General features: G+C 43.5%; 1 protein-coding gene across 1 annotated transcript in view; it reads right to left on the bottom strand.

Annotated features, from left to right (window-relative positions):
- Positions 1 to 17,649, bottom strand: part of LOC104079383 (obscurin-like) — a 51,696-nt gene extending 34,047 nt beyond the window's left edge. The window contains exons 1-9 of the mRNA XM_009581413.1: positions 17,277 to 17,649; positions 16,151 to 16,417; positions 8,547 to 8,819; positions 7,594 to 7,866; positions 5,535 to 5,873; positions 3,854 to 4,084; positions 1,360 to 2,243; positions 888 to 1,314; positions 1 to 277 (exon numbers count right to left, since the gene is read on the bottom strand). Of these exons, the coding sequence (XP_009579708.1) occupies positions 1 to 277; positions 888 to 1,314; positions 1,360 to 2,243; positions 3,854 to 4,084; positions 5,535 to 5,873; positions 7,594 to 7,866; positions 8,547 to 8,819; positions 16,151 to 16,417; positions 17,277 to 17,649 (3,344 nt within the window). The remainder of the gene's footprint in view (positions 278 to 887; positions 1,315 to 1,359; positions 2,244 to 3,853; positions 4,085 to 5,534; positions 5,874 to 7,593; positions 7,867 to 8,546; positions 8,820 to 16,150; positions 16,418 to 17,276) is intronic.
- Between the last annotated feature and the right edge of the window lie 172 nt (positions 17,650 to 17,821).

The following is a 17,821-nucleotide window of genomic DNA, read 5'->3' on the forward strand; positions in this document are numbered from 1 at the left end:
TCCACTCGAAGCTCAGCTTTGGTTGAAGCAACTCCCATGTTGTTTTCAGCGAGGCAACGGTAAACACCCATGTCGGTGGGGACCACAGCTGTGATGATCAGCTGATGGCACCCTTCCTGGTCCTCATTGATCATGTAATGATCGTTTTCTTCAATAGCTTTCCCATCCTTGAACCAGCGAACCGTGGGGAGCGGTTTGCCAACGACAATGCAGTCAAAGCTGACTGGATATCCATCTTGTACCTCTTGGTTTTGGAGCTCAGTCATGAACATGGGAGCTAAAGTCAGGGTAGTTAGGAGAGAAGAAAGAAAAAACCTGGTTGTGTTAAAAGATGTATTTTAAGAGCACTGCTGCCCAGTGCCTGAAGACTTCTGGTTTCTAGGTTTTTTAATTGCAGAGTGATATCTTTTCTCTATGAAAACAGTCAAGAAGAAACTCCCTGACAAACACCATGAAGATATTCCATTACACCATAAGCATTGCAATACCACAGCTGCAAACTATACATTGACTCTGTTCCTCTCCTTGCTGAAACGTCTTGTCTCCACCAGGACTGTTCTGAAAACTGTTTCATTTATTTAAGTATAATAATTGTAGCATTTATGGCCATATTATTGTAGCAGGGGACATTTCTATTGCAAAAAGCAGCTTTGTAGATAAGTGAATACTTCGCAGCCCCCTCCTTCATCACTAACCTCCCTCCTCTCCCTCAAAATGAAAAAGAATAAAAAATTCATCAGTTTTTCCAGAAGTGCAAAGTTTCCAGAAAAATATCTGCACCAAATGAAAACCAAAGTGTTTTCAGAAATTATTTGTGAGTGAAAAGATTACATTCTGACCTGCTCCAGCTATCTTTTCCAAAGAATAAACAGGTTTGCTTCACCTACCTGTATCAGAAGTCAGCAAAGGTGGTGGAGGTCTCACTACTGGTGGTGCAAACTTCCCATGGGTGGGTGGTGTTGCCTTCCCAATACGCAATTCAATTTTTTTAGGGCCTTGTTCCAAAATGTCAATCTCCACAGGAATTCCCAGAGCACCAAACATCTCTCTGAATCGAGTGGCGGCAGTTTTTGCCTCAGACAAGATTTCAAACTTGATGTAGATGTACTTGTCATCCTCACGATACGTCTGATGGTCGACCACCTCTATGTCCCCTTCATCTGCACTGACAAAGAGCTCTTCCTCCACATCAGATATCTCTGTTGAGATCTTGGCCCAGAAGAGTCTATGAAGTCTCCTTCCTGCTTTACGGAAAGCATCATCCAGCTCACTGCCAGACGAGCTCTCTGTCTCACTGTCAGTGCTTTGTTTAACCTGCTTCTCCTTACGAAGAACTTGAGGTTCCTGAGTGCCAATAACCACCTTAGCACTCTGTGAAACCTTGCCAAATTTATTGGATGCCTCACAGGTGTATTTACCTGCATCTTTCTTGTCCAGACCAGTGATAATCAAAGAGCAGGTCCCATCACTGTAATTATCTATGTGATAATAGCGACCATCTGAAAGCTCTTCCCCATCTTTCAGCCAACGGACTTTCATGTCGGTTTTGCTGTGGGCCACACACTCAAGGTGGAGAGTGCTTCCAGGCTCACCAGAGAAATCTTTGAGGGTCTCAGTAAACACTGGGCACTCTTGTTGCTTGATCTCTTTCCTGACTTTGTAGCCTTTGAAAGCAGCCTGGATCTTCACAGCGGCCTTGTTCATAGAAGGATCATCTAAATCTGGTATTTCTGGTTCAGCTGGCTTAGCAGCTGGGGTAGTCACAACAGTCTCCACACTGGATTTCTCCCACTGTTTCCATAATTTGCCTGTGGAGATGGACTGAACCTTGCTAGTAACACTGACACTTGTCTTCCCAGCTTTCTTGAGGTAGTTCACCAGTGATGGAGTCCCAGCTCTAGACTCATCATCTGAGCTTGTGAAAGAGAAATCTGCTTCTCCTGTCCTAGCCAGCTCATCACACGTGGAGTACTCTTCTGAGTAATAGTGAGACATCTCTGCTTCCTCCTTCCTTAACTTCTGAAGCTTGTCATCCTCTTCAGGCACCTCGCTGATGGAATCCAAGGTGGGCTCCCGACTCATCCGGCGTTTCTTGGCCAGGGCTTCCCACAGGAGGTGAAGGTCTCCCTCCTGAGCAGCCTCAGGGGGCAAGCTGGGCTGGACATGGCCATCCACCAGCTCTTCTGGTTGGCTTGCACGGGGTGCTTCCCTGGCGATCTCTTTTAGCATTGTCACTGTGGGAACTGTGGAGAATTAAAAAGATGTTAAAAGTTTGTGAGCAAGCTCTGAGAAAGCACGTGGAAACGTTATTCTAAAGCCTGGGCAGAAGAGTATCAGTGGCATTTAACTAAGCATTCTGTTGAGAACAAAATGTGAAATTAATATGACTGGACGTGGTCTTGGGCAACTTGTTCTAGGTGACCCTGCTTTGAGCAGGGGATGGACTACACTATCTCTGGAAGTCCTTTCCAAACTCAACTATCCTGTGATTCTATGCATACACATAAAACACGGCCAAACAACATTTTTTTTTCTCTTCCTCTCACATTTGAACCCATTAAATAAATTTCTGCCCTTTTTGAATGTTGCAGTCAATGAATATCTGGTTAAGACTGTCAGTGGAGCCTGGAAAGCTATTCCAGGATCATCCTATTTTACTGCTAGACAGGGCTTCACTGACTGGCTTGAATAGATCTCCACTGGTTGTAGTGGGAGCTGAGACTCCCGCCTCATGTGGAGATATCTGCCTGCAGATACTTCAGTTTAGACTGTCTAAGTCTGAAGGTTGTGACTCACCCTCTGAGACACACTGACTTGCCTCTGCCTAGTGCCCAGTGCCATCTGAGATGTGCCAGGTTGTCTGGGACACCCACATGTGGCTCTCAGATACAATGCAGGACCTATGAGTGCTCTGGGTCCCTCTGCAGAAGGAGATGGAGGCCAGGGGTGATATCCTGAAGTGCCTCGATGGCCCTAGATGCCTGTGTGTGGGCGACCGAATCCCACCGCAGGGCCACAATTCAGCTTCCTAAGCACTATGACCTAAAGCCATTTGGGATGTCTAGGACAGGGGGCTTGGCAGAGACCATGCAGAACATACAAAAGAGCTCTCACTTTCTGAAGTGGCAGCTGAAAGCTGGGCAGAATACCCTAAAGCATCTCAAAAGGGCCTAGAGCAAAAGTCTTACGAGGAGCGGCTGAGGGAACTGGGGCTGTTTAGCCTGGAGAAGAGAAGGCTGAGGGGAGACCTCATCGCGCTCTACAACGACTTGAAAGGAGGTTGTAGCAAGGTGGGGGTTGGTCTCTTCTCCCAAGTAACCAGCGATAGGACGAGAGGAAATGGCCTCAAGTTGCGCCAAGGGAGGGTTAGATTGGACATTAGGAAAAATTTCTTTGCTGAAAGAGCATTCCGGCCTTGGAACAGGCTGCGCAGGGAAGTGGTGGAGTCACCATCCCTGGGGGGATTTAAAAGACGTGTAGATGAGGCGCTTAGGGACATGGTTTAGTGGGCATGGTGGTGTTGGGTTGACGGTTGGACTCGATGATCTTAGAGGTCTTTTCCAACCTTAATGATTCTATGATTCTATGAGTCTATGAAAAGGCACCAGAAACCCACATAGGGACGACTGTATCACACCTTAAATATCTAATTCAAGAAAATCTTATCTGAGCAGCTCAAAGCTGCTAGGGATTCAGAAACATACTGGGCAAAACTGAACAGGAAGATAACAATTCTTTGTGGATTGTTATCACAGCTTGTAAAAGAAAATGAATTCCAGTCCAAGCTGTGGAGATGCCCCTGGATGTCCATAAACAGAACTGTTTTAACATCACAGGATTGCACTCTCTGTACCTTCAAGACACAAGCTGGCAACAGATTTGACTTCTGGAGAAACCATGCAGGTGTATGTGTCCTGATCTTCAGGTTTAAATGCATGAATAATGAGTATCTGCTTTTTTCCATCAGAGAGGATCTCGTATCTCCCTCCAGCTTGTATTTGTTCTTTTCCTTTGAACCATGTCACTCTCTCCTCAGTTTCACTTGACAATTTGCACTCCAAGCGAGCCGCCTCCCCTTCTGAGACTGATCCTCCCACCAAAGGATGGGTGACTGTAACTGGAGGCTCTGTAATTACAAAAAAGTAAATTAACACAAAGAAAGTATCATAATCTGCCTTTAAGGCCAGAGATCACGCTATAAAATATCCAAGCATCCCATCCTTCATTTATAGATTCTTTAGCTGTTGTAGACAACAAAGGAAAAAAAAAAAAAATACTGGCAGCATCCAAAGTTTGCATTTCCAAAGATAATAACAAAATAACTTTACAAGCTCTTCCAGCTGTTAAACCAGCTCCATTTAAATATATACATGCAAAAGTGGTTGCATTTTTCACATTCCTGTGTTTATTTGCTGGTCTTCATTTACCCATCACCAGTATTCAAGCAGTCCTACAGATTCTAAAAGATCTTAAAGTTTAGAAGTGAAGCAGTTCTGAAGTGACACAAGAAAGAAACAATAAAAAGAATAAAAAAGAAAAGAGATTATTAAAAGCAGCATTCATCCCAGCCTTAAAAGTAAAAAAAAAAAAAATCATATCTATTTACACTAGCTTAGTAAGAGTAAAAATACTTAAAAAGCATAAAGAATTTAAAAAAAAAAAAAAAAAAAAATCTCTATCTTTTTTACTTTGGAAGGAGCCCTGCCAATGGCATGCTGTTTATACGACGCATTAAATGCGGAGATGTTGACTGGGGTGTAAAGCACACAGCTGAGTTCCCAAAAGCAGCACGCTCCTGAGCGTGACCTGCCCCTCTGCACATTTCACCGGGGTGAGGGGACCACTGCCCAAAATGCCTCGGGTTTGTTGTAGACAAAGTCAGCGTATGCAGTTACCAGGGTCCAGCATTGGCAGTTGTTATGTTGCAAAAACATCACCGCGTATCTGAGCCTTAAGTAAGAGGATTTTTTTATTATTATTCTCACTTTGAGGAATTTGTTGGGCACTCGGCTATCGCAGAAAGAGTTGCAAGGAAAGAAAAGTTGAGGGAGTGGCTATCCATCCCACTGTAGCTTCCAAACTTTCACCAACAGACAGCAAAGGAACTGTGTCCTCCAGCATTTCTTTGTGGGGGTTATTGAAAAAGATACACAAATAATATAACGAAAGAGAAAGATGGGTGAAGAAGACAGCACTGCCCACCCACTGCATTGGTACCAGGGTCTTGGTTACCCCGAACGCATTCCAACATGCCCCTTTTGACTCATTCCATCCTAACTCCACCAGAGAAGAAACTCATGGTGACCGGACAACACATGGATGCAGTGCAGGCTGCAAGACAGCTTGATGCAGTTTGGAGAAAATAAGCGTTGAGTACTAACAACGTGGCAGGTTTTGTTTGCGGCAGCCCAGAACAATTTTTCCAAGCTCTTTCTCCTCTATTATGTTGGCAGCAAAGCACTGAAAGACGTTACAGAGTGAACTCTTCCAGGAGATGCCTGGAACGGGTGAAGCAGGCATGCCATGCGAAACACAAGGTCTACAGCAGCTTGCCGTCCTCCATGGGGGCATCTCTCCGTTCTCACCTAGCCGCACCATCTGAGGGAAGTGCACCGGCTCGCTGGCCCCAACTTTGTTTATAGCTGAGACGCGGAATCTGTAGGATTCACCCGGGGTGAGATCGTCCACCATAAACTCCGTGTTTTGAATAATGCCCTTGCTGCATGACTGCCAGCCAATACCTGGGATTTTCCTCTCCACATTGTAGCCTAGGATGTCACAACCGCCGTCGCTCAACGGCTTGTACCAAGACAGAGTTACAGAGTGGCTGTTCTTACTTAAAACTTCTGGTTCTTCAGGTGGATCGGGGCGGGCTGAAGGCACAACAGAGGTCCCGTGATGTACGACATGAGCAATAATGCTTTACACTAAAACAACCAAGAGCCTTCTAGAAGCAACGAGAAGGAAGCGCAACAGATTCAGTATTTGTCTTATTGTAGAGTTGAGTGGGTACATGCCCATGACCGGGAGACATCCCTGTGCACCATTGAGTTTTTCTTTGTCTGCCCTGATCTAATGACAAACATTCATTTTCCAGCTATCATCTCACATAGTTAATGCCACATGTTGTGATGTTTTCCTGCTGCTTTGTCCCACCCAGCTCAAAATAAAGATAACCCTATGCTGTTCATATTATCAAGGAACTTAGCTGAAAACTTCAAGTACTTTTGGGCCTTGATCATATTTCTTTCAGGTCTGACCTTAATGGAAATCAAGTTATTGTTGGACTACAGAGTAACTCCAGTAATTTAATAGCAAGTCACTCAATTTCTGTGTAATTGCTATATATGTCACAGCATCAGGCAATGACAAATAAGTACATAATGGGAATGGTCTGGTGTCCTACCAGATTGGCTACTGATGATCATACTCGATACATTGGAAAATGGTCCTTACTTAATTTACACTTTGGCTTAGAAGACAGAAATAATTCTTTTAGTCTTCAAGTTCAAGGCATTTACAAAGTAAATGACTTGCCACGATGTACCAATCCAACAAATTAAAGGCAAATAAGGTCAACAGCCAGTTTTTTAATTCTGGACACCACAAACATAACATAAAAACTTCTTGTCTCTATTTTCAGCCAGATTTCATACAGAAAACTTGTCAACAGGAGGAGTTCATGAGGATAGTATTTTTCAGTTCCTAAAATGTAGGTGCCCAAAATAAGATAATGCTGTTTTAAATCCATCAACAACCAATTTTTTTGTGGAAATGACTGGAATATATCAGAGATCTCTCAAGTCTCAGAAATCATTAGACAATCAGACTACCTGTAATAATTTAAAGAATGGATGGTCAATCAATGGCTCTTGAACATCCCAACTACAGTGTACAGCTAAAACACATTGCAATTATCTCATAACCATCACTGGGGTTGTGCTGGCGTGACCCTTGCTGAGTGACCCACCTATCCCACTGTGGGAAGAAGCCAGACCTTGGGTGCTGGAATGGACACTGATGAATCATTGGTCTAACCTGCCCCACGAGGGAATTAGGGAACTATCATCTTTTCCACTTGTGAAAGAGCTCTCTGAAGGGCAAGGTGTGTGTTTCCTCGATCTCACCCACATGAAGATTTTAATATGCAACTCATTAATCTGGAAAGCTGGTTGCCCTGCACTTGAGTAGATTAGCAGATTTCAAAGAGTTCTCTGCTGCCCTGGATAATTTTTCTGTGTGCACTCCAGTTCAGCTCCCTCCCATGTCCACGTTTGCTGAGGGTGATGTTGAACTCTGAGTAAATTGATTTCTGTTAGACTCTCTGTTACATTTTACAAAAGACTGCAGCTAAAGAAAGCTGGTGAACGTCTCTACCATCGCTAGCCTGATATAATTTTCTTCTGATGAGGTGACTATTTCTGGTCAAAGAACAAGTTGCCCAGTAGTATCTTCTCAGACTAAGAATGCTAGCTTGGGACATGCAAGGCAAAGAGGAAAGAATCAGTGCAAAGATTAGAAAATTCAATGTTGCAGCTCAATTCCAAAGTCTGAGATTTCAAGTGCCACTGGGCTAGAACGACGGACACTTACCTATCACAGATAACTTGGCTGATGCAATTGCTTCCCTGGAAGCAAAGGTCACCTCTCCAGAATGATGCGGCTGGGCTTTTTTCAGAAGAAGTTTGTATTTGTTTCCATCTGCTTGTACCTCCCAGTCCTCATCCGACTGGATCTCCATGTCATTGCTATACCAGGCAACTTCAGCGATTGGCACAGCTTCACTTAGAACACAGCTAAATGTAGCTTTCTCCCCCGGAGAGACCTCCACATCTGTGGGAGGCTGCAAGATCTGTAGGCGCCATCCTGTAGATAAAAATAGGTAATCAAGCCCTCAGTGACAGAAACAAATACAAGCAAGAGATTTTGTGACTATTTATGCTGAAGCTCCAGACAGTCAGGCCTTGGAGACCAAGGAGATCATTAAAAGGGAGGTTATGTATATCACTAGAACAGAAGGTATCATTGGGGACTGAAACTTTCCAAAACTTTCAGGAGCAAAAACCAACCTAGCAATGTCTTTCTTTTCCCATGTAGCAGAAAACCACAATGGAGATACCATGCTGTGACTGAGGATGGCTGTTCTTGTACTCTGAAAGGGGTTCTGATCCCCACAGGGGTCTCCAGTAATAGCATAAAATACAAGGATGCAGAGATAATATTGTTGCTGATACAACTCTCGTCTCTAAAGCCCTATAAACACAACCCAACTCATCAGAATAATGACAACTGTAAGGCAGTCATTTGCTGCTAACTCATTGCCAACTGATGCTGCTTATACCTGTGTCATGGCATACGGAACAAGAAAAAAAAGGAAATTGTAAAACATCATCCAGTTACTGTGTGGGAAGACGACTTAGGTAGTTGCAACTTCTTAGTAGCAACAAATGCAACTTTTCCTCTCTGCTACTCATCATATTTTCCTGGTTCATTTGCCCTTTCCAACCAGAAATTCAAGACTCCCCATGCACGAGTGCTTCAGTTACCTTTCACCGTCAGGAAGGCTGAGGTCACCGCGTCGCTGCACATAAAAGTCACCCTGCAGCTGTCCTGGGGAGTTAGGTTCTTCAGCAGCAGAAGATGCCTGCGTCCATTTTCAAAGTAAACCATCTCAGTGTTTTCTGTAGTTTTGGCAGGTTCATCGTCAATCAGCCAGTTGTAATTGTAGCACTCGGGCTTGGAAAGATAACATTCAAAGAGGGCTTCCCCTCCTTCCACGGCTTCCACATTCTCCAAGCCTTGGACAATGCTGTTCTTGGCTAGCAAAGAAGGACAACGAACAGTATTAATTGTTTGGCCATGCATATCTGAATATTAACAAGCCTCGGAGCACTGGATGATTCCCACTGCTGGAAAGCTGATGGAAAGGATGTGGATATGATAAATTGTGCTTGTAGGTTTAGCTGTTGATTTCAACCATGCTCTAACACAATACCATATTTTAAAACGTTTTAAGTAGTAAACGTTTTAAGTAGCCCTGGTGAGGCCGCACCTCGAGTCCTGTGTTCAGTTTTGGGCCCCTCACTCCAAGAAGGACACTGAGGTGCTGGAGCGTGTCCAGAGAAGGGCAACGAAGCTGGTGAAGGGTCTGGAGCACAAGTCTGATGAGGAGCGGCTGAGGGAACTGGGGCTGTTTAGCCTGGAGAAGAGGAGGCTGAGGGGAGACCTCATCGCGCTCTACAACTACCTGAAAGGAGGTTGTAGCGAGGGGGGGGTCGGTCTCTTCTCCCAAGTAACCAGCGATAGGACGAGAGGAAATGGCCTCAAGTTGCGCCAGGGAAGGTTTAGATTGGACATTAGGAAAAATTTCTTTCCTGAAAGAGTGGTCAGGCCTTGGAACAGGCTGCCCAGGGAAGCGGTGGAGTCACCATCCCTGGAGGTATTTAAAAGACGTGTAGATGAGGCGCTTAGGGAGATGGTTTAGTGGGCATGGTGGTGTTGGGTTGACGGTTGGACTGGATGATCTTAGAAGTCTTTTCCAACCTTAATGATTCTATGATTCTATGATAGTTTAAAAATAATGATAAACCTCTAGGACCATCTAGACTTCCTCCAGAAACCTGACTTCTGTTTTTACAAATAAAGAAAAAAATGTTGGTGTTTCAATGAATCAGGCCAACAGTCGATAGGAAGGGATAGCTCAGAAAGATAAAGTATAATCAAATTCCTTCTGTCCCACAGCAGGAAACATTTCCCACAGATCTCCCAGGCAGCGCAATTATCATCATAATTGGGGAGAGGCGAATCCACTGACAGCTCATGATAAAGTCTTACTACCTTTCATGCAAAGCAAATATGAGAGAATATTATAGCTGGCGAAGCTATAGTGACTATCATCTGAGTTAAAAAGTCTGCCTCTAGGAAACACACAAAAAGTTAAAACCTGCATTAACAGTATTTTGAATAGTAAATTTCTGAATTATTACAAAAGCTCTGTGATAATGTATAAGGCTTATTTTTCTCGTGCATTTATGGTGAATTGTGCAGTCAGACACATGCATATATCTACACACTCCATTTGCCCTCAGAGTCATGCATCAGTTGGCATTTGTACATAAGCAATCAGCCTGATGCAAAATTAAATGTGGGCTGGTGCATGTGAATATAATTCGTGTTAGACCAGCTACACGGACAAATTACATGCACAACAAGTGGGAACACATGGTTGAGTAAATACAGTTTACACAAATATCATACAATGGTCAGCATGATCTATAATATAAACCAACGCCCTGAGACGTTCCTGTTTAGATCTCTAGAACCATTATCTGGAATTGTTCTAAGCAAAAAAAAAAAAAAAAAAAAAAAAAAAAACAAAACAATTTATTTAAAAAAAAAAAAAAAAAAAAAAAAAAAAAAGCTGAACAATTTATTTAATAGCAAAAAAACCAAAAAGCATGAGTTACTAAAAAAATCTGTATTTTATAATATTCGTACTTATAGGGAACAATAAGGGGTTTGTGAATCCTTGGAGAATGTATAATTTTGTTAGAACAAATCCTGTTTATTTGTGCACTTTTGGAGCACTGGTTTCCCTAACTATGAAAAGCAGCCAATTGCAAATCCCACCTCCTCTGGGAAGCTTTTAGATTATGTTCATTAACATCTTTTTAAATCCCTAAAATGGAAAGTGCTTATCAATGTAGAAAATATTATAATGAATAATACCCTGCTCCTCTGTACTCACAACTCTTGTTAAGCAAGAGGGCATAATTGCCTAACAAAACACAAATATTCAGAAATCAGATCAGGACTATTGCTCTTGCTGATCCTACTAATTCACCTGGTGACCAAAAACAACAATTCCATTCACAGCAGAAAAAAAATAAGAAACATCAATATAAAATCCTAAACCTATTGTTAATATTTTTATTTACTGTTTCTCAGGGCCTTCACAAATGCTGATGCCAAGTGAGAAGGTAGTTCCCGAGTGATCAGTATTTGAAATAAGTAAAATACCAAGCTACCTTAGCTTAGCTGAAAATAAAATGAAATTCCACACTATCCATTAGCTACTGGTTTTGAGGTACACTGTGTATAAAAAGCACTCTGTAACAGCAAAAAGTCGTCTTATTATTCCTTTGGACCAACATTACATCTGTGATTTTACAAGAATTCAGCAGAAAACACTGATGTTCCAGTTCATTGTAGAAGAGGTATGACTTGTAAGTGGTGTAATAAGTGAGCGTTAATTAGAACTAAGCTCCAGTGAAATGCTGCAGTTTCATTCAATTCCCATTAACTCCCAACTACTTTTATCATCGCTATCAGAACTGGACTGAACACCAAAGAGCGGGTATCTGATGTGTCACTTATTGTGAGGTGCTGCCATGATTTTTCCACCTCTTATTTGGAACCCATGATAGTCTTCCTCTTTGGCTGGAAGACCTCACCTTGAACATCAAGTGCAGCCATCACTTTAGTGCCTTCAGCTTCACAAGAATAGATGCCAGTGTCTTCTGGTACCGTAGGTTTAATTTTTAGCATGCTTACATTCCAGTCCTGATCGATAATCACTCGCTGCCCATCTGCATGTATTTCCTGATCATTTTTCTTCCATATGGCGTGTACTGGCCTAGAATATTGGCATATGAACTCTGCTGTGCCATCTTCATCAACAGTTATATCCTGCATGGGACTGACCACTTCAATGGTTGGATCTGTTAACCAACACGTCAGGAAGGACATGCATTAGTGGATCCCCATGGAAATGGCAACTTAGAGATTTTTGACAAGCACAGAGCCGGTGGGGAGCAAGCAGAGTGGCAGTGCAAGCAGGAAGCTGGCTGGGCACACTGGGGATTAGCAGTTTAGTCTGTGCTTGTGTCAGCATCAAACGGGATTGAAGCAAAACTGGTACATTAGAATATAACTATCACACTGGAAAATGGGCCACCAGCAATTAAGGCTTGTGCTTTAACAGTCCTGAATATGAACATCTCTGCAGAACATCTGCTGGGCTTCCCTCCAGGCTTAGTTTTTCTCCCAGCGCTGCCGAAATCCTCCAGACTAGGAAGCACTGGATGCGAAACACTTCTGCTTTCCAGAATGTGGCAGGAGCGCAAGTGTGAGACAGAGGACTGCAACGGATGGGCTGCTGTGGGTGGTTCCCTGTAACTCTCAACTTCACATAGCAATAGGAAAATGCCACAAACTCTACTGGAGGCTCCTTGTATGAGCAAACTGCAACCACTCATTGGAAAGAAATGTAATACTCAAATGCAAATCCTCAGTCCCATCCTGCGGTGGCGATGGCTATGTGGCAGGAGTCATAGGCAGCACGAGGAGCAAAGATCCAGGACAACTGTAACAAAAAAGGGCACTTCACAGGAGACAGGTACTATTGTTTTGATTAACCATGTGTTCCTTTGCAACAGAGACATAGTCTGGGGAAAAATCGTATTATTTCCTTTACAGGAGCTGATCTAGAGATGCACCATGAACCATTGCAATCTCAGACTGAGAGCCCATAAAATGAGGAGAGAAGCTGGATATGCAGCTCTTCTGAAGAAGGTGAGATCCACGAGGCTGCTTTTAAGCATCCAGTCTTTCTTTCAAAATACTAGCTCTGCTTCTTGGGAGGCACCTGGAGGGCACAGTAGATATATCTAACCTCAAAATATTGTGAGCTTCCAAAACAGCCAAGGAGTCCCTCCTGAGATGTTGAATTGGACCGCCCGCATACAACTGCAACATATATGCTAAAAAGAAAAATCTCAATGAAGCCTGAAAATGGAAGTCTCACTGCCACAGCCTTCTCAGCAGCACTATGTCAACTTCCCAAAAAAATTGATAGGGCTACAATGGGACATAAAAAGATGACAGTCAGAGAAAGCTGATATATGTCCTTATCTTTCAAATAGTTGTTCTGATCACAAGCCAGCTAGAATAAACTACACTGGTCCTCTGTCTGGAATGCTCCTCTTGAAACTGGTCCCAAATCTTGAGGATTTGGGATGCTACTAGCAGACCTTGGGAAGCAAAGATAGTTTTGCAAATGTCTTTTGGAAACTTGTTGCAAGGCTTGATCCTGCTCTCTAAGGCTCCCTGTACCACTCCGTGTGTCTGCATGTGTGTTTAAGGAGAGGAGGCATCAATGGCAGATCATACAGATGTTTTGGTTACGCTTTGAAGAAGCAAGAAGGTATCTGTGCAGCTGGGGAGTACAATACCGTCGCCTTTCATAAGATGCAGACATGTGCTCCTCACAGCAAATGTCACCTGTGGTCTTACAGAAAGAAGGCGTCCTGGTTCCAGTGTCCCATTACTCTTTGCCACTGCTAGGCTGAGACCTTGGTGGCCCTATTCAGCCATGCAGAATGGCAGAAAGCTCCCTGGGACTTAGGAGCCAACGTGTACACTGGGGCCTGTAATTCTCACCCCGCCCAAAGGGGTCAGAAGAAGGCAGCAGCTCCTTCAACCTTTTCCATTTTCCCCCCACCCATACGTGAAGATGCCATCATGCTGGGCCACCGAATGAATGCGGTTGTAGGGCAATGATATTGTGAAGGCCCAACAAGAAAAGCTGAGATCATGAGATCTCACTTATTATAGAGTATATCCAGTTACAAGCACACCTTACACCCTGAGAATGGGGCACATGGAACAGAGAGAAAGACAACTTGTTCCTTGATGAAGAACAAGCCATGGATAGCTAGATAGACTGAAATACACCTAGTTCAAAGACAGATCTATTTTTTAATTTCTGTGCAAAATAAAGTGCACGAAATGGGCTGTTAATACAAGCACAGTTAGAATTTTACTAGTGTTTTACTTTCTTATTAAATCAAGTGTTATTGAGCACAGTGTAACTGGAGTGTTTTTTAAATACCTTTCTCATCCTAATCCAATTATAGTCATATACTACTGTGATTCAGGTTCACATTAAAGAAATCTTGCCTTAAAAGATGCCCAAAATATCCACATACATATATATACTAGCATGAGTTAGATGATCTCCAGAGGTCCGTTCCAACATTAATGATGCTGTGATTCTGTGAAATGAAAACTTCTCAGGAGCCCTTTATTTGACTGAGTAGAATGCTTAACGATGCATTTCTTTTTAATTTATGTTCTGGGCCCACTGGAGTTCTTTGTCTAGAGAGCTCAGAACCAGGTTCTGACTCTGAAAATGTGAAACTCAAAATTGATACAAATGGACCTGGGATTTGTAGGTTTGCACACCATGTTGTTGCTGCATAATTCTGATATTAGGAGGAAGTGATCTGGCATTTTATCTTTGCAGAGTGTTAAATTTTCTGAATGTACAAGGGACACGTTATACAGAGAAGGAGACATCAACCACTGACTACAATTCCATATTGTGGATCATTCCTGTTATGGTAGACAGTTATAGCATGGGGGTAGATTTTAATAAAGAACTCTTAACTCTTTATATCTCCGTATATACAAATCCCTTTTCCAAGCAAGGAATAAGTGTTACTTTTGTCTGAAAAATAACAGCTTTTCCCAATGGCTATAAAAGGACTGGATGTGAAGGAGCTTGCTTTATCAAGTCTGGAGCTCAGTGTTATTTGCGGCTCGTGGCTACCCTTACCAAATGAGAAAAATATGTATTCAACAGACCAGAAAGCTTTGCTAGTGCAGTGATGACCGTGGCAGTCCACAAACGAGGCTCATTTTGTCACTATGTTACTGCAACGTCACATAGCCTCTGGTTTCCAGGAAGAGTTCTGGAACCAACAATAAAACAAGACCAAAATCTCGTCTTGGGAGCGTACTGAGCTCAGCGCCAGTAGCCTAGCTATGGAGCAGCACAGCAGTAATTTTGTGAATTTCCAGCTACATAACATATCATGGTATTACAAAAACAGTTGAAGGGGAGATAAAAAAATCAGGTGCTACCACAGGGGTTTGTGTTCATCTCTACTTCGATGTCAGGTGAAAGCAGCAGCCCTGACCCTGCAACCCTTCCTCACCTGAACCACTGAAAAAAATCGATGTGGTTGTACGTCTAAGACTTCTGGCGTGAGTATGGGTGACTTGCAGAAGTGGAGGGTTGCAGGACACAGAAGAACTGTGAAGAAATTTCGTAAGGGTAGCCTGGAAGGCAGAAGCACTAGCACACTGAGCAAGTCCAGAGGTGGCCATGTGTTTCTTTCTAACAACGAAATACCTTTGACTAATAATTTAGCTGAAGATATAAGAGACCCAGCTCTGAAGGTGACAGTGCCTGAGTCATGGCACGCCACGTCATTTAGGGTTAAAGTGTGGATCATCCCGTCCTGCTCAGAGATTTCAGTCACAAAGTTGTTGTGAAGGGGAGATCCATCGAGCCACCACTGCACGTTCTTCACGCCCGGGTGGGAGAGCTCGCAGGTGAATGTGGCTGACTCGCCCACAAAGACGTCTGTGTTCTTTAAACCAGAAACTATGACTGCTGCTTCTTCTGTATAACAGAGCAAGAGAAGGTGCCAAAGGAAAAGAAAAGCATAAACATATACATGTCGCTTCCTGCAGAACTAGCCCAAGCAACAGTTGTCCAGGAGAGTTAAACTTGTAATGCTGTTCCAGGGAAAAAAAGAGCTAAAATTTTCTTTAAGGGATTTAGAAACCACCTTCCATCCTTCACCCACTTGCAAGCGCAGTGTGTGTGTCTGCAAACACTGTTTCCTTGGGAGGAAACTCTACTCCATGACCAGGTCATGACTGGCTCTCCTGTGTGTGCGACCATCTGCACGGACATTGTATGAGGAGGAGAGGTAGCTTAAGTTTTAAATGTTTACTTACAGCGCTTTAAAAGAGTAATAAGAATATCAACAATGATAGAAGTAATAACAAGAATTTCAGTATTTTTTACAACCACTGGTCCAAGCAAATAGTTTTTCAGCAGTACCACCACCTGCTGTGGTACACAGGATGGTCAGTACTTGGAACTACCTTAACTTATAAACATTGTTCCAACCTCAGCCTGGATATAAGTGTTTATATCTTCACTGAAATCAGGAAATAAATTAATGGACTTTCAACTATTTGCATCTGAGACAAGTTTGGCCAGTTACTGTCAAAGATTTTGGAATAAGAAATCCAGGCAGCAAAATCGGAGCGTTTCCACCACATTTCACCTTACCTTGCACATACACAGAACCTGTGGTGATCTCGTACCCGGTGCTACAGGTATAATCCCCGCAGTCATCAGGCTCTACACCATGGATGATCAGCTCAGCAATGCTGCCTTTCAGCTTCATCTCGTACTTGTCGCTGGGCTGAATGACCACCCCTCCTTTTCTCCACTCCACAGGGGCGTCCGGCTTGGAGATCTCACAGTGCAAGACAGCCGTTCCCCCTTCTTCAGACTCTACGTTTTTCAGCTCAGTGTTAAACAGCACGGGTAGTACTGCGGTGGAGAAGCAACTGCATCAGTGACAGTGCTCAGAGGTGAGAAACTTGCTTGCAACTTCTCCGGCTTGGCAGTTCCCATCTTTCTGAACCACAACTTGGTGCTGGCAAGGCCAAGCCCAGAGCAAGGCTTTCAGTTGTGCCAGACACTGGTGGGGATCAGCCGCTGGTACTGTGAGGGTGTCCACTGGTGCTCCATAAAGGATCGCCATAGGTCACAGGACCTCTAAGGGGCTTCATGTGGGCATACCCGCGATTTTCAGCTTAAGCAGTTAGAGGCACAGCAGTACCAATCACAGCATTTGGACATTTAATTGCTGAAACCACACACACTGAACAGGAGCTGGTTATGGGGGCTAAATGCAGGATCTAAAAGCATGATCTTGTTGCTTTAAAATTAATAAAATTATAGAATCAGTATATAAAATTATAAAATGAATAAAACTATAAAATCCAAAAACGTAGCCGCAAAGAAAAGAAAAAGAGCCACAAATCTTGGGCTGCTCATGCTCCATTTAAAACGGGCCTGTTCTAGGTATGGTGAAATACTCCACTCTTATTGTCCGGCAGCAGACAAGTTTTCTAAATGCTCTTGTACATACCCTCCATTAGCAGCAGCTGCAGTTTTGCTCCCAGTTCTCACAGAGAGATCAAAATTGCAACTGCAGAAATAGCATTGGGTTTAAAAGGCACTAGATTATTCTTTGAAGGACAAATCGCGGATCAAACCCTTTCCTGCAGTTGTACTTCGCATATACAGAATGTTAATGATAATTCAGTGATAAAACTGCCTTATCACCCCTATGGAGGACAGCCACAGCCACAAATTCTCTGCCTTCAAGCAAGGCTTCTCCTACCTTTGACTTGGAGCGATGCAGTGGTCTGCTGATCCCCCGAGTCGCACGTATAATCGCCAGCATCCTGAGCCTCGGCATCATAGATGAAGAGCTCAACACGTGTCCCCTCTTGCCGGATCTCATACTTGTCACTTGGCTGCAGCACCATATCTCCTTTCCTCCACTCCACGGGTGCATTGGGTTTCGTCAGCTCGCAGTGCAGCACGGCTGTGCGCCCTTCCTCCACCTCCTCATTTTTCAGCCAGTGTTTGAAAAGCACGGGCAGGGCTTGAAAGGGGGGATGGTGCAAAGTGAACAAACGGGCAGAACAAAAATAGTAAATGGAGGAATGTTCTATTTTTAAGGTACTGGTAATGCCATTCATGAAGTTCATGCGCAAGTCTGGCTGCATTTACCTAAGAAGAGCTGCCAGTGGCAGGGATGCCCAGGTCTAAGCCAGTCAGAGGAGGAAGAGGAGGGAGAGGAGTTAACCAGCAGGAAAAATTTCAGTTCTACAGGAGCTGCATTTCTCTCCCCATATCATGGAATCATAGAATAGTTTGGGT

The sequence above is a fragment of the Fulmarus glacialis genome, unplaced genomic scaffold (genome assembly GCF_000690835.1).
Source record: "Fulmarus glacialis isolate BGI_N327 unplaced genomic scaffold, ASM69083v1 scaffold1617, whole genome shotgun sequence".
Taxonomy (NCBI): Eukaryota; Metazoa; Chordata; class Aves; order Procellariiformes; family Procellariidae; genus Fulmarus; species Fulmarus glacialis.